General features: G+C 42.9%; 1 protein-coding gene across 5 annotated transcripts in view; it reads right to left on the reverse strand.

Annotated features, from left to right (window-relative positions):
* PFKP (phosphofructokinase, platelet) overlaps positions 1–16,269 on the reverse strand; it is a 126,581-nt gene that overhangs the window by 36,075 nt on the left and 74,237 nt on the right. For 3 of the 5 annotated variants that reach the window (XM_077491115.1, XM_077491114.1, XM_077491113.1), the window contains exons 9-13: positions 14,072–14,164; positions 11,352–11,477; positions 9,617–9,681; positions 9,459–9,528; positions 460–606 (exon numbers count right to left, since the gene is read on the reverse strand). In XM_077491115.1, the coding sequence (XP_077347241.1) occupies positions 460–606; positions 9,459–9,528; positions 9,617–9,681; positions 11,352–11,477; positions 14,072–14,164 (501 nt within the window). Of the gene's footprint in view, positions 1–459; positions 607–6,190; positions 6,209–9,458; positions 9,529–9,616; positions 9,682–11,351; positions 11,478–14,071; positions 14,165–16,269 lie in introns of all 5 variants that reach the window. The other 2 variants (XM_077491112.1, XM_077491111.1) reach the window with 1 other exon arrangement.

Genomic DNA, 16,269 nt, shown 5'->3' on the forward strand with positions numbered 1-16,269 from the left:
TTGGTCGGTTGATCCCCCCACCCCACCCCCCCTTCTGTCACTCACTCGTCTGCCCACCAGCCCCGCACTTACCCCTATGCAATGTTAATTCATTCATTATTGTCACACAACTGGGTGGGCTCAGGGCACTGTGCCCCAAGCCAACCCTTTTTTAAGCCAATTAGAGCCTCAGGCTCTAATCATGTGCTTCCAAAAAAAAAAAAACATTTAAATCTATGCGTCCGGCTCCCTGCATGTAGATTAGGGCACAAGCGCATGGATTAGAAGAGCGGCACCCCTGCACCCTTTACTACTTACTACCCCTTACTTTTACTACTGTATATAACAGTTTGCAAAATGTTTTCAGAGTAAATGAAAGACAAGAATACTTGAATAGACAGAATATAAATAATAATACAGGCCTGATTATCTCTTCAGTAGTTTGAGTTTATTTGTAAAGTGAAACTTCAGTTAACTCACTTGACCCTTGGCAAATCCTTCAAAGCCGTCACTGACTGCAAACATCTTGTGTCCTTCAGTAATGCCCACTCTTACTGCAGAGCGCACAGCAGCATTCATTCCTGCGGCCGGAGCCCCCACGTTCAGGACAGCCACATTAAAGTTACTCTGGAAAGAACAAACCGCAAGATATAAACACAGAACAGCAAGACCACAGCAGACAAGCAAAGCATCCAGCAGGGAAATCAAATTAAACACAGCAAACCTACGCATTGGAAGAAATTCAAAGCATGTGCTAGCATTATAGTACACAGATAGGTTTTAGAATAATTTAAAGTGGATTTGTATTGTGTGACTGCTGTCTAAAAACTGACTATAACTAGAGAGATTGAAGCCCTTATCATATGATAATATACTGCTGCCGTACTATTAGGTTTGTTCTTTAAAAGATGGATGTCCCAATGCAGATCTGTCTAAGAGGGCATTTTCATTCACTTTCTAGAGATTTTCTCTCACTTTCTGTGGTGTCTCGGGGACAGGAAATAAAGAAAAATCTCGCCAACAGCACACAGAGGGCAAGAAAAAAAAAAAAAAAACCCACAGGGTTTTTTTTATAACCCCTAGCCTATCCAAAATGTTTAAAAAAAAAATCAGCATGAGATACACTGTCTAATGTCTTCTAATGTTATCACATGATGTGCTGACAGTGTTGTTTTATATTTATACTTTATTAACCAATATTTTATTTTTTTACCAGGAAAATACGTTGAGCATTCATATATATATATATATATATATATATATATATATATATATATATATATATATATATATATATATATTATAAACATTTTTTATATTTATTTTTTTATGGCAGTTACAGTATTTATGGTTAAGTAAATGTAATAGATATTACTACATCTAATAAAATATAACATTGCAACATTCTCAATCTTATAATCTAAATTACAGTTTAACATTTACTAAAAAGGAGATAATTGCATTATAGGGAGGCCAGGTAAATGGTCACACTTACTGGACACTTTATGGCATGCCACATTCTTGTGTTTTACTGTTATCCTTTTTATATAGTCTTTTCTCCGTCTTTTAGCCGTCCTAATTGAGATCTCTGTGATAGCATCTTTGTAAATGATGCATAATGCCATAATTATTAAAGAATGTATATAATGGAACCTTGCTATTGATCCGGATATGGTATTTGCAAAGTTTCCAATGGATCTTAAAGAATTATCCCACTATCACCGTAATTAATGCCAAACACCCAATATTTATCCGCCTGAGCTCCCTTCCTCCACAGTACTGGTCTTTCTCTCTGAGGCCTCATGCACACGAGACGCAGATGAAACCTCTGTTAAAAAAAAGCTGAAACGCGCGTTTAGAAACGCGCGTTTTGCCGCGTTTGCATGCAGCGTTTAGACGCGTTTAGACGCGTTTGCGTTTAAACGCGTTTATAAAGATAACATCATGTAGACCCTCCCCAAGCTCTCAAAGCATTTTTTTTAACTATTTCTGCTATTTTGATCAGAGTGAGCAGCAGCAGCATAGAGAGCAGTTGTACACTTGCATTTGCTGTGTCACTTGCCACGGCACCTGCCACAAGTTGTGGATTGTCCACTTGCCACGTCACTTGCCACAAGTTGGGGATTGTCCACTTGCCACATCACCTGCCACGTCACCTGCCACAAATTGTGGATTGTCCACTTGCCACGTCACTTGCCACATCACCTGCCACGTCACTTGCCACGAGATGTGGATTGTCCACTTTCCACGTCATCTGCCATGCCACCTGCCACAAGCTGTGGATTTTCCACATGCCACGTCACCAGCCACATCACCTGCCACAAGTTGCGGATTGTGTACTTGCCGCGTCACTTGCCACATCACCTGCCACGTCACTTGCCACGTCACCTGCCACAAGTTGTGGATTGTTCACCTGCCACGTCACCTGCCACGTCACCTGCCACAAGTTGTGGATTGTCCACTTGCCACGTCACTTGCCACAAGCTGTGGATTGTCCACTTGCCACATCACTTGCCACGTCACCTGCCACGTCACTTGCCACGTCACCTGCCACAAGTTTTGTATAGTCCACTTGCCACGTCAGCTGCCACGTCACTTGCCACGAGATGTGGATTGTCCACTTTCCACGTCATCTGCCATGCCACCTGCCACAAGCTGTGGATTGTCCACTTGCCACGTCACCAGCCACATCACCTGCCACAAGTTGTGGATTGTCCACTTGCCACGTGACTTGCCACATCACCTGCCACGTCACTTGCCACATCACCTGCCACAAGTTGTGGATTGTCTACTTGCCGCGTCACTTGCCACTTCACCTGCCACGTCACTTGCCACGTCACCTGCCACAAGTTGTGGATTGTTCACTTGCCACGTCACCTGCCACGTAACCTGCCACAAGTTGTGGATTGTCCACTTGCCACGTCACTTGCCACAAGCTGTGGATTGTCCACTTGCCACATCACTTGCCACGTCACTTGCCATGTCACCTGCCACAAGTTTTGGATTGTCCACTTGCCACGTCAGCTGCCACGTCACTTGCCACATCACCTGCCACGTCACCTGCCACAAGTTGTGGATTGTCCACATGCCACGTCACTTGCCACATCACCTGCCACGTCACTTGCCACGAGATGTGGATTGTCCACTTGCCATGTCACTTGCCACGTCAGCTGCCACGTTACTTGCCACGTCAGCTGCCACATCACTTGCCACAAGATGTGGATTGTCCACTTTCCACGTCACCTGCCATGCCATCTGCCACAAGTTGTGGATTGTCCACTTACCACGTCACCAGCCACATCACCTGCCACAAGTTGTGGATTGTCCACTTGCCACACCACTTTCCACGTCACCTGCCACGTCACCTGCCACAAGATGTGGATTGTCCACTTGCCACGTCACCAGCCACATCACCTGCCACAAGTTGTGGATTGTCCACTTGCCACGTCCCTTGCCACGTCCCCTGCCACGTCACCTGCCACAAGTGGATTGTCCACTTGCCACATCACTTGCCACATCACCTGCCACAAGTTGTGGATTGTCCACTTGCCACGTCACCTGACACAAGTTGTGGATTGTCCACTCGCCACGTCACTTGCCACATCCCCTGCCACAAGTGGATTGTCCACTTGCCACATCACTTGCCACATCACCTGCCACAAGTTGTGGATTGTCCACTTGCCACGTCACCTGACACAAGTTGTGGATTGTCCACTCGCCACGTCACTTGCCACATCACCTGCCACAAGTGGATTGTCCACTTGCCACGTCACTTGCCACGTCCCCTGCCACAAGTGGATTGTCCACTTGCCACGTCACTTGCCACGTCACCTGCCACAAGTTATGGATTGTCCACTTGCCACGTCACATGCCAGTCACCTGCCACAAGTTGTTGATTTTCCACTTGCCACGTCACCTGCCAAGTCACTTGCCGCGTCACCTGCCAGGTCACTTGCCACGTCACCTGCCACAAGTTGTCTATTGTCCACTTGCCACGTCACATGCCAGTCACCTGCCACAAGTTGTTGATTTTCCACTTGCCACGTCACCTGCCAAGTCACTTGCCGCGTCACCTGCCAGGTCACTTGCCACGTCACCTGCCACAAGTTGTCTATTGTCCACTTTCCACGTCACTTGCCACTTCACCTGCCACATCACTTGCCACAAGTTGTGGATTGTCCACTTGCCACATCACTTGCCACCTGCCATGTCACTTGCCACAAGTTGTGGATTGTCCACTTGCCACGTCACTTGCCACAAGTTGTGGATTGTCCACTTGCAATTGCAATTGTTTAAAATATTTTTCTAATGGTTTTTCATCATTTGCAATCATTTTTGAGATTTTTAATGTAAAAAAAAAAGGTCACCTTTAAAAACGCATATAAACGCAAACGCGGCTAAACGCGGTAGCGGCGTTTTGCCGCGTTTTACCGCGTTTTGCGTCTGAAACGCAGAAATTTTTGTCTCTGAACGCATTTTTTTGCTTCTGGAAAAACGAGATTAAACGCAACTGCATATAAACGGAAAAAAACGAGACTGTGTGCATGGACACATAGGATAACATTGAATGAGTTCAGGTGCAGTTGAAAAAACTGTCCAACTGCATCTGAACGCGCGTTTAACTGCGTCTCGTGTGCATGAGGCCTGACAAGGACCATTTTATTTTCCAGACTACTGACAAACAGACAGAACTTTGTGTTCTCTTCACTTGTTAACTGTCATACTGTTCAAGTGATACAGAGAATTTATCAAACAGTTACAAGTGTCTTCTTTTTTATAGACAAATAAAGGAGAAGTAGGGTCAACGCTCTGCTGCTCATGTGGGTCACAGGAGCGCACTTAGTTCTTCACTGCTGTGATCCATATTCAGCCAACAGCAGAATAAAGTCCGCTGATGTCGCTCAGCCAGTCCAGACCCTGAGGGATTCTGACTTTAATGAACCCGAGCCAGCCAATGACTAACAGCCACCACTCTGCTCAGTGAAGACCGAGAAATGAGTGATCAGCGATCATGTGATTTGTCAGTTCTTGGGCTTAGATCCAGCAGAGGACAGTTGCAGCATCGGATTGGTGAATATGAGTATGAATGTTTGCTTTTTTTTTTCCCGCACTTCTTTTTTAACTGTCTCTACGTTGCACATTAGATGGTACAGTTTTATATACAAGTCACTGGTTAGAGTGCGTCATTTGAACACTCAGATCCCTGGTATAGGATTGTCTCTTTAGAACAGCGCCACACCTACTGTTTCAATCCAATTAACTCTATATTCCACTTAGGTGGCACACCTAGTAGGGGCAGCAGTTCAAATTATATATTCCGCTATCTGCACGGGACCACCAACAATCTCTCCTGAATTCCTGAAATGTATGCCTTGAATTTTCAAATTTTTGGGTTTCTATGGATAGGCAAAATTGTTCTGCTTTAGAACAGCGCCACACCTACTGGTTCAATCCAATTAACTTTATATTCCACTTAGGTGGCACACCTAGTAGGGGCAGCAGTTCAAATGATATATTCTGCCATCTGCACTGGGCCACCAACAATCTCTTCTCAATTCCTGAAATGTATGCCTTGAATTTTCAAATCTTTTGGTTTCTATGGATAGCCAAGATTGTTCTGCTTCAGACATGTGTATAACTTTACTTATATAATTCAACCTATTAATTACTCTATTACCAAAACAATACATTCTCACTGAAGTAAGATGATCTATTAGATCGGGTGAATATTGTTCGGGATACCAGCAGACAGCACTACCATTTCTTCCCCCTGGCAACACTTGATTGGATGTTAGAGGTTTTTTTAGCAGATCTTTATCAATTTGCTTTGAAGTTTCCCCCCATCCCTTGCTATTGCGTAAACCTTTCTACTCGATCTATACAAGTGTGTTTGTTAGCAGAAGGGTGGTGGCTGTAACATACCCCCAAGTCAGACCGCTATCTAATGTCTGTGGCTAGCTCTGCCAGTACTATCCTTACCGTGCATTATGCAGGAAATACTGTATTAGTCTGCACCAACTGAGCGAGGGAATAGTTACTAGCTTGTTATTAGCGGGGAAGTAGCAGTTAAGACTGATTTGTACTTTTGCTCATGCTTTAGTTAGACTCAGCACACATGCAAAACTGAACACAAGATAGATGACATGCAATATAAAAGCATCATTTATAGAGCCACTGGCCAGTCTGAGGCTCTATGCATAAAATTACGTACACTACAGAGGGTGTTATCCTGTTAGGAAGAAGAAGACATTGTTACTGTTTGTTAGTCATCTAATTTGGAGACATCCTACCCAGATATTCTGAAACGGATGAAATAATAAAGCAATTCTCTACAAAGGTGCATTGGTGAGGGCAGGCCTCGGCCACCAACTGCTTAAAGAAGTATAGAAGAGACAGCAGAACAATTACATAGGTGAGGTTGAAAAATACACAAAGTCCATCAAGTCCAACCTATGTGTGTGATTATATGTCAGTATTACATTGTATATCCCTGTATGTTGCGGAAATTCAATCCTGTTTCAGTGACTGGTATTCCCATAGGCACAGGGGGTATTTTGGTTTAAAGTGGTTGTAAAGTCACATCCTTTATATTCTTTTATCATCTCTGTTTGAGGAAAATATTAAAGTGTGTGTTTTCTTTAAACTATAATGCTAAATACCTTCTTGACCCAGCTCTACTGTGTGGTCACATGCCCACCCTCTGCTCTCCTTCCTGATCTAAGGGAGTACGGTGGGAGGGGCTGAGATTCCCTTCGGATGTATGCAGGCTACCAGAGGGAGGATATGTGACTACACAACAGCCCTGGGCAAAGAAGCTATTTAGCATTATAATAAAAAAAATAAGAAAAACACACACTATGTTCCTAAAACAAAGTACATCATAGATATTACTTTACAACCACTTTACCAAAGGGGGAGTAACAGCTGCAGTAGAATATTCAATCAAGGCATGAAGGGATGGTTGGGGCGGACATCAGCTTCATGCAGACTGTGAAAATGACAGGAAGAGAAAGAGGGGGAAATGCAGATACTGAATACATAGCAGGATGATGGAGGCATGTAATCTGACCATGCTTTCATGGATCAGCAGCCATGATAAGTGTGGTTAGATTACAGAGGTGAACATAGGAAGAGGCAAGATTAACTAGGTATTGTACAACATGGAAAGGGACGAATGACACTGTGAAAGCACTATGCTATATATTATGCCTTTAGACCCCTTTCACATTGAGCCGCCACGGAGTCAGTGGTAAATCTGCGCTATTTTTAGCACCGTTTTACCATCGTTTTAGCGGCGCTATTCGGGCCGCTAGCGGAGCGGTTTTCACCCGCCGCTAGTGGCCAAAAAGGGGTTAAATCCGCCCGCAAAATGCTGCCAGAGCGGCGTTTTGACGGCGGTATCACAGCACTGCCCCATTAATTTCAATGGGGAGCAGTGGTGAGTTCACCGCTCCTTCACCGCTCCAAAGAAGCTGCTGGCAGGACTTTTTCTGACGCCCTGCCAGAGCACCGCTCCAGTGTGAAAGCCCTCGAGCTTTCACACTGGAGTGAATGAAGCAGCTGTTTTAGGGTGTTTTGCAGGCACTATTTTTAACGCTATAGCACCTGCAAAATGCTCCAATGTGAGAGGGCATTTTCTTTTTAGAGTCCACTTTAAAGACCTTTCTAAGACCCCTTTCACATTGGAGCGTTTTAATATATAATATAATAGACAGCACTGCAGATTCATGCATCAATGCTGTTTAGCATGGATGAGTAAATTGAGTGATTTCTTTCCAGCCCACCAGGCTGAAGCAAAAAAAAAGAAAATCTAAAAGAAAAAGTAATAGATTTTGCATTTACATTTTTTTTAAGATAAAATTGTAAAATGCACATTTTTGCAGAAAAAAAATAGTTATTTTTTCCTGCAGGAGCCTGGAAAGCATTGCACTAGTGATCAATGGATCAGGGGTGCAATGTCAGGCTTCAGCAGACAAGCCCTGCAGCTTTCAGCCCGTGCCTCCAATATGGGCTGACTGTTTACTGACTGTTTACTGTGAATGAACTAGGAGATTGAAGTGAATGAGGGTATCCATTTACAAGAAACTGTGAATAAATGACGTGGGCGAAGTCCTGCATGGCTGTGTTTTTTTTTAATTGTTACGGGGGGGGGGGGGGGGGGGTGCACGGAGAAGCTCCCCCCCCCCCCCCCCACTGTCACACTTAGGCTGGGAGAGGCTGCAGGAGCTGGAACATGTTACATGTTCCACCCTAAATACAGGTGGGACATGTAGCATGTTCCCAGAGGTGAACTTATCCTTTAACATGTATGGCCAGCTTTATTTAAAGTAGTTGTAAACCTCTGAAATTAAAAATTAACAAAGTTAGTATAGTGTGTACTTGATTCAGTCCAAGGCACTGAGTGTGATTTCTGTCTTCAGTCTGGTTCCTCTGCTATTTGAAGGAGTCATTTCTGACAGGCTGTGCTCACTCCAAGGGTTTGAAAGGGACAGGGAGAAGAGATCCAATACACACCCTGTGATTGACAGTCTCAGTTATGCAGGCTGGCCTATGAGATTGTGTAGAGGGCGGAGACCACTCAGGTCTCAGATTACACTTAGCTCACCTCTTTGAGCTGTGCACTTTGTAACATCATATCCCAGTCCCCTGCTTTTGGAAGCTCAGAAAAACATTGTAAATGTTGGTCTAAGGCCGCGTACACACGGGCGGATTGTCTGCCCAACTTAGTCCGCTGAACCGTGTTTCAGCGGACAATCCGCTCGTGTGTGGGCTTCAGCGGAATTTTTCAGCGGACAATCTGATGGACTTAGTCTTTCGGAATTTCCGTAATTTTGTCCGTCCAAACTTGGTTTCAGCGGACAGTCCGCTCGTGTGTAGGCAAGTTGGACGGACTAAGTATGGCGCATGCTCAGAAAGGATTTACACGGCCGAAGGTTGCATTGCAGTGTATTGGACGTCGTTTTTCTAGTCCCGTCGTACGTGCTGTACACGTCATCGCGCAAGTTTTCAGCGGACTGTCTGTTCATCGTGTGTGGTCAAGTCCGTTCATTCAAAATTTGGACGGACTGTCTGACAAACTTAGTTGGGCAGACAATCCGCCCGTGTGTACGCGGCCTTAGAGATGAAGAGAAGAGATGGCTGCAGATAAACAGGTACAACGGGAGGATTTGTTTAATCTCTGTGTATCACCTGAGGCTAGTCACTTCACCAGGTATATGTAAGGGTTTACAACCACTTTAGGAAAGAATAAATCAAATTAAGGTGATTTGCTCTATGCTTGTACCATATAATAATATAAACACACAGTTTGGATTTAGTGAAAATCGTGTGATACACAGATACCTTTAGATTGTTAGCGAGAAGATAGCCGTGTGAGATAAATAAGGTATCGAGTATTAGAAGTGCTCATCATTATTCATATCAAAGGGATATTCAGACACAACCAAATAGAAAAGGCACAGCGACACAGTTCACATTACCTTTGGAAGTTCAGATATATTCTTCTTATGGGAAAGGAGCTTGTATGTGTTTAGATTGTTCTCAAAACTCCTGAAATGTTGCAATAAAAATATAGGTTAATCATACAAAACACACAAATAATCTCTCGATATAAATACCAGATTTGGATTTCCTGTACCTTCCACGCAACGTTACAGCATCTGCAAACCTTCTTTCATCCATCGCCTTCTGCACTTCTTGGGTCTTAAAGAAGAGAAGAATATCATAATAACTGCAAATAAGGTATCTAATACAACACACATCATGTTATATTAAAGGCAAACTCCATCCAAAATGCATATTTTAGTTTTTTCTCCTGAGGACTCCAACAGTGAAATCTCGTCTCCAGAATTTCCAGCTCTAATTAGCCATTTCGAAATCCAAATGACTGTCATTAAACTGGCCATACATGGATTAAAATTCAGCCGGTTCAGTTTCGATCACCTTGAATGGGATTCCTACTTGATCACTAATTTACTAACCGACAAACTAAGTCTGGATGTCACACCACTTCCTAAAACTCAATCTATCCAAAACTGAACTCATAATATTTCCTCCCCCACATGCTCCTTTCCTTATCAACCCACCCCCGCATGCCAGGGTGCTAGGTGTTATCCTGGACTCTGAACTTTCATTTGGGTCCCACATCCAATCACTATCCAAATCCTGTCGCCTCAACCTCCCCAACATCTCCATAATATGCACCTTCCTAACCAACAACACCACAAAGCTCTTAATTCACTCCCTATCTTTCCTTGACTACTGCAACTCCCTCCTTACCTTTAGATAGGCTATCCCCTCTTCAGTCCATCATGAATGCTACTCTCGGCCTCATCCAACTTACTAACCCCTCAGCGTCTGCTACCCCCTACCCCTCTCTGCCAATCCCTCCATTGGCTTCCACTCACCCAACAAATAAAATTCAAAATGCCAACAACTTACAAAGTCATCCACAACTCCGCTCCCATCTACATCACTAACCTAGTCTCAAAATGCCAACCAAATCGTTCTCTTTGTTCCTCCCATGACCTCCTCCTCTCTAGCTCCCACGTCACCTCCTCCCATGCTTGCTTCCAGGACTTCTCCCGAGTCTCTCCCATCTTATGGAACACCCTACCCCAATCTGTCCGACTATCTCCAACTCTCCACTTCCTGAAAACTCATCTCTTCAGAGAAGCTTATTTTTCCCCCACATAACAACAGTACTTTTATTTTCTCATCCCCCACAGTTATTACCATTTGTATTACCTGACCCTCTCTTCTAGATTATAAGCTCTAATGAGCAAGGCCTTCTGATTCCTCCTGTATTGAATTGAATTGTAACTGTATTGTCTGCTCTCATGTTGTAAAGCTCTGCGCAACTGTTGGCTCAATATAAATCCTGTATAATAATAATAATAATATGCTCCTCAGTGAGAAAAATTCATGTGTTTTACAGCAGGAAAATGGACAAGTGTGAATAGGCCCTAAGCTTTCTCTGACTTTTTCTGTAATTTCACATTTATGTGTTTATGTTTTATGCTGACAACTCAGAGGTGTACAAATTCATGTAAAAATCAAGAAGGGCCCAGTTAGGTTCCAGCAGCTAATATTTTTAGCACGTTGGCCAGCTGGCTCCTGGGAGTTGCCCTGCTCCATGATAAGGGCAACTAAAATAGTACCATTGGCTTAGAAAATCAGACAGGAAAAATGTCAGATGGCTGTGTTCTGGATAAGATAATTGGGCAGCATGTGACAGCAGAACAGACATGTAATTAAACAGGAGACTGTCGAGTAATGTCTGCCCAGTTCAGAGACTGATCTGAACAGTGACTATTTCTTACATAGGCCCCATTTCTATTCATAGCCAACTATAGGATGAATCAGACACTCACCATCTGTACACATTCCATGAGCGGCAGGCGCACAGCTTGGTTTCCGCATAGAGATACCACACAAGCGGGGGTTTCTGGAGTGGCTTCAAGTAAGGCCAGGACACATTCCACTCCCATCCTACTGGCCTGTAGAAGAAGACAATAATCTGTTTACACAAGGCAAAGTTATACTATTTCCCCACGGATATTTCCTAAGTTTGCCCTGAACAACTTTCATACTCCTATTGCAAACCCTGGAAAGTAAAGGTGCATTCATACCTGCAAAAGCACTAATTACATGCGAGAACCCCAGCAGCGGTTCCCTGAAGAATAACTGTGGGAGGCAGCCCCACTGAAAGCAATGGGAGGCTGCCGGCTTCCACAGCTAATCGCAGCCACTCACATGTAATCACTTATGTAGCGATCACGTGAGTGATTGGCCCTGGATGAAGACTGCCTGCATCCAAGGCGATCACTCACTTGTGATCACTGCAGGAATGATTACACGCAAGTGCCCAGGATTAACTGTGGAAGTTGACAGCAAACAATTACTTTCAATAGGGTTGCCTCCCACATGTAATTGGCATCAGATGAATTAATAGGTGTAAATGCTCCCTAATGCCCCGTACACACGATCCGAATATCGTACGAAAACGGTCGTCCGAGGAAGGATCGTATGATTTCTGGATCGTGTGTACACTACTTTCGACAGCCGATCATGACCGTTCATCCGATATTATTCGGTCGGACATGCACGGAAATGTTCCTTGTACGATTACAGATCGTACGATTTTCGTTTAGTCAGTATAGTTGTCGTCCGAAAATACAATACAAATACATTACGACACATGACATCACTAACGATTTTTTTTTCTATCGTACGAGAATTTTCGTGACTTTATTTAGCTATTCAATTTCTACTTGCGATTATTAACCGGAAACGGTCGTGAGAACGGTTGTACGATATTCGGATCGTGTGTACGGGGCATAAGGAAATGCTATTGTAACAATTTAAGCACAGATTGATAGATAGAGATAGATAGATAGATAGATAGATAGATAGATAGATAGAGAGATGTATTATAAATAACCAAATACAACTGTGCTTAAAAGTTTACATACCCTGGCAAAATTTATGATTTCTTGTCCATTTTTCAAAGAATGTGAATGATAACATAAAAACTTTTCCTTCGCTCATGGTTAGTGTTTGGCTGAAGCCATTTATTATCAATCAACTGTGTTTTTTTAAATCATAATGGCAACAGAAACTACCCAAATGACCCTGATCAAAAGTTTACATATCCTGATGATTTTGGCCTGATAACATGCACACAATTTGGCGCAAAGGGGGTTGAATGGCTATTAAAGGTAACCATCCTCACCTGTGATCTGTTTGCTTGTAATTAATGTGTGTGTATATAAAAGGTCAATGAGTTTCTGGACTCCTGACAGGCCCTTGCATCTTTCATCCAGTGCTGCACTGACACTTCTGGATTCTGAGTCATGGGGAAAGCAAAAGAATTGTCAAAGGATCTGTGGGAAAAGGTAGTTGAACAGGAAAGGGATATAAAAAGATATCCAAGGAATTGAGAATGCCAATCAGCAGTGTTCAAACTCTAATAAAGAAGTGGAAAATTAGGGGTTCTGTTGAAACCAAACCACGGTCAGGTCGACCAACTAAAATTTCAGCCACAACTGCCATTAAAATTGTTCAGGATGCAAAGAAAAACCCACAAATAACTTCAGGTGAAATACAGGACTCTCTGAAAACATGTGGTGTGGCTGTTTCAAGATGCACAATAAGGAGGCACTTCAAGAAATATGGGCTGCATGGTCAAGTCACCAGAAGGTAGCCAATACTATGCAAATGCCACAAAGTATCCCACTTACAATACGCCAAACAGCACAGAGACAAGCTTCGAACCTTCTGGCACAAAGTCATTTGGAGTGATGAGACCAAAATTGAGGCTTTGGCTACAACCATAAACACTACATTTGGAGAGCAGTCAGCAAGGCCTATGATGAAAGGTACATCATTCCTACTGTGAAACACGGAGGTGGATCGCTGATGTTTTGGGGATGTGTGAGATTCAAAGGCACAAGAAATTTGGTCACAATTGATGGCAAGATGAATGCAGTATTTTATCAAAAAATACTGGAGGAACATTTGCATTCATCAGCCAGGAAGCTGTGCATGGGACGTACTTGAACATTCCAACATGACAATGATCCAAAACACAAGGCCAAGTCGACCTGTCATTGGCTACAGCAGAATAAAGTGAAGGTTCTGGAGTGGCCATATCAGTCTCCTGACTTCAATATCATTCAGCCACTCAAATATGCAGTTCATGCAAGACAGCCCAAGAATTACCAGGAACTGGAGGCTTTTTGCAAAGAGGAATGGGCAGCTTTACCATCTGAGCAGATAAAGCTCATCACAAATACCACTAAAGATTTCAAGCTGTCATTGATGTTAAAGGGGGGCAATACAAGGTATTAAGAACTTTTGATCAGGGTCATTTGGGTAGTTTCTGTTGCCATTATGATTTATAAAGAGTAAACACAGTTGATAAATGGCTTCAGCCAAACACTAAACATGAAAAGTTTTTGTGTTATCATTAATATTTCCTGAAAAATGGCCAAGAAAGCCTAAATTCTGCCAGGGCATGTAAACTTATGAGCACAACTGTATGTCCTTTATAATACAACATAATCTTACAATGTTAAAAAAACACACGTACCAATATTCTGTCGAAGGCTGATGGGGTTCCTCCTCTCTGGACGTGGCCCAATATTGTCACTCGTGTGTCAAACCCAAGCTGTGAAACCACAAGCTGGAAAATAAAATGAACATTACCCTCTGAATAAATCTCCCAATAAAGGTCAATCACATCATACAACAATTCCAAAAATTCCTGGGCTGAGAAATGTCAGCAAAGTTTACTGGGGAATGTTGATTTTATTGTGCTCAATGAGTTAAACTAAAACCATTGATGGTTTAATACTAATGTATCCTCTTTGTAGATTAGAGTTTTGAGTTTAGAAAAGTCCCTTTTCCATTTTTAATGCTACCCAGCAGAAATGATAGATGACCCGTTGACTAGGTTTTATGGGTAACAGCAGACGTGTGTGGGAATATTGTGAAGCTTTACATAGACATTGAAGTTGATTTACTAAAACGGAAGAGTGCAAAATCTAGTGCAGCTCTGCATAGAAACCAATCAGCTTCCAGTTTTTTTTTTGTCAATGCTTAAATCCCACAACAGTAAAATCAGTTTGCATATGCAGTAAAGCATGCTTGTTATACTCACTGTGGAACCTAAGGGATTAATCCTCTGCATTGTGTAAAGTCCAGATAAGACAGAGCCTATGGAATCAGGCTGCACATGCTCAGTTTGGTGTGTATTGCTAGAGAGGTTTTTCTTGGGAGAGTGCATGTGATCAGCACAGGGCCAATCAGCACTGTCCAGACATGTCCAGACAGAGGGTCAGGAGCCCTGCAGCCTCATAGGACAGTGCAGTATGAATACTCCTCCTACAAGCTTCACCAGGAACTGATAGAAATCACAAGACTGCTATACACTGCTGATAAGAAAAGGTATTTAGCCGTTTATATTATTATTATTATATAGTGCCAACAGTTTACGCAGCACTTTACAATGTAGAGTGGGGACACCACAATTACAGTACAGTTCAATAAAGAAGGGACAGGAGGGCCCTGCTCGTAGAGCTTACATTCTATAGGGAGGGGGTGGTGGTACAAAAGATAACAGATACAGGGAATTATTTGATGGGGGTGGCTCGGGGACAGTTGTTAGGTGGGTGTGGGATAGGCTTCCCTGAATAAAATAATTGCATTTCTGTGTACTGTGGGAGACCAGATATAGTGAATGCAGAGTCCCGGGTTTAGTAATACTTTAATTAAAGCTAATTGGCTACCATGCACAGCTGCACCAGATTTTGCACTCTCCAGTCTTAGGCTGCATTCACACCTGAGCGTAGCGTTTTCAAGCGTTTTTTGGGGCGTTTTTTTACCGCGATTTGCCGCGATTTTGTGCAGGGCAAAAGGTCACCAATGTTAAAAGAAGAAAAACGCCCAAATCTGCTCAATTCGAGTGACAAAAAAGGGTCCGGAACTTGTTTGAGCTTCAGGCGTTCGGCTTCAGGCGACATGTAGTGGAGATGTGAACCATCTCCATTGAGAATAATATAATTTTTCCCCTCTAGCGTTTTGTAGCTGCAGGCTTCAAGCTACAAAACGCTCAGGTGTGAATGGGGTCTTAGGCTGGATTCACACCTATGCATTTTTAGTGCTTTTTGCATTTTGCAGATTTGCCCTACAGTCCATTTAACGTGGTTTCCTATGGAACATGTTCTGTAGTGCAAATCTGCACGTTGCAAAAAGCACTAAAAATACATAGGTGTGAATCCAGCCTTATAAAATCAACTCCATTGTCATGTTAAACTAAGAATGGGTAAGATGACATTATTATTATTCTATACTGCATTGTCAATGGGGTTGGCAAGCATTAAATTATTTCCATATGCAGTTCTAAAGGAAGACATAGTAATCAAATCATAAATGATCATTTTAAAAATGTTCTGCTATACTTATAACTTATGTAACATATTTAGCAGATACATTGCTCCATTGCAGTAATTCTAATTAAGGAATGAGGATTACACATAATTCTCCTCATTGATGGTAGCCAGATGGTATGACCGATAAGCCAGTTCTTATCTTGATGTGTGTATCAGGTATATCCCTAGAAAGAGAGAGTGTCATTTCCTAGAGTAACCAATCTGAGTACTGAAGCTGCACGTCTATCCTGAGGTCATATTAAATATCAACTGTAAAGGTCAAGCGAGAGAACAAATAGATTTTTCTTTACTTTGCGGAATATGGCAATCTGCCTGGCAACAGTAAAATACTCCTAAT

The sequence above is a fragment of the Lithobates pipiens genome, unplaced genomic scaffold, assembly GCF_037356315.1.
Source record: "Lithobates pipiens isolate NorthernLeopardFrog02 unplaced genomic scaffold, aLitPip1_a1.2 Scaffold_19, whole genome shotgun sequence".
Classification (NCBI taxonomy): domain Eukaryota; kingdom Metazoa; phylum Chordata; class Amphibia; order Anura; family Ranidae; genus Lithobates; species Lithobates pipiens.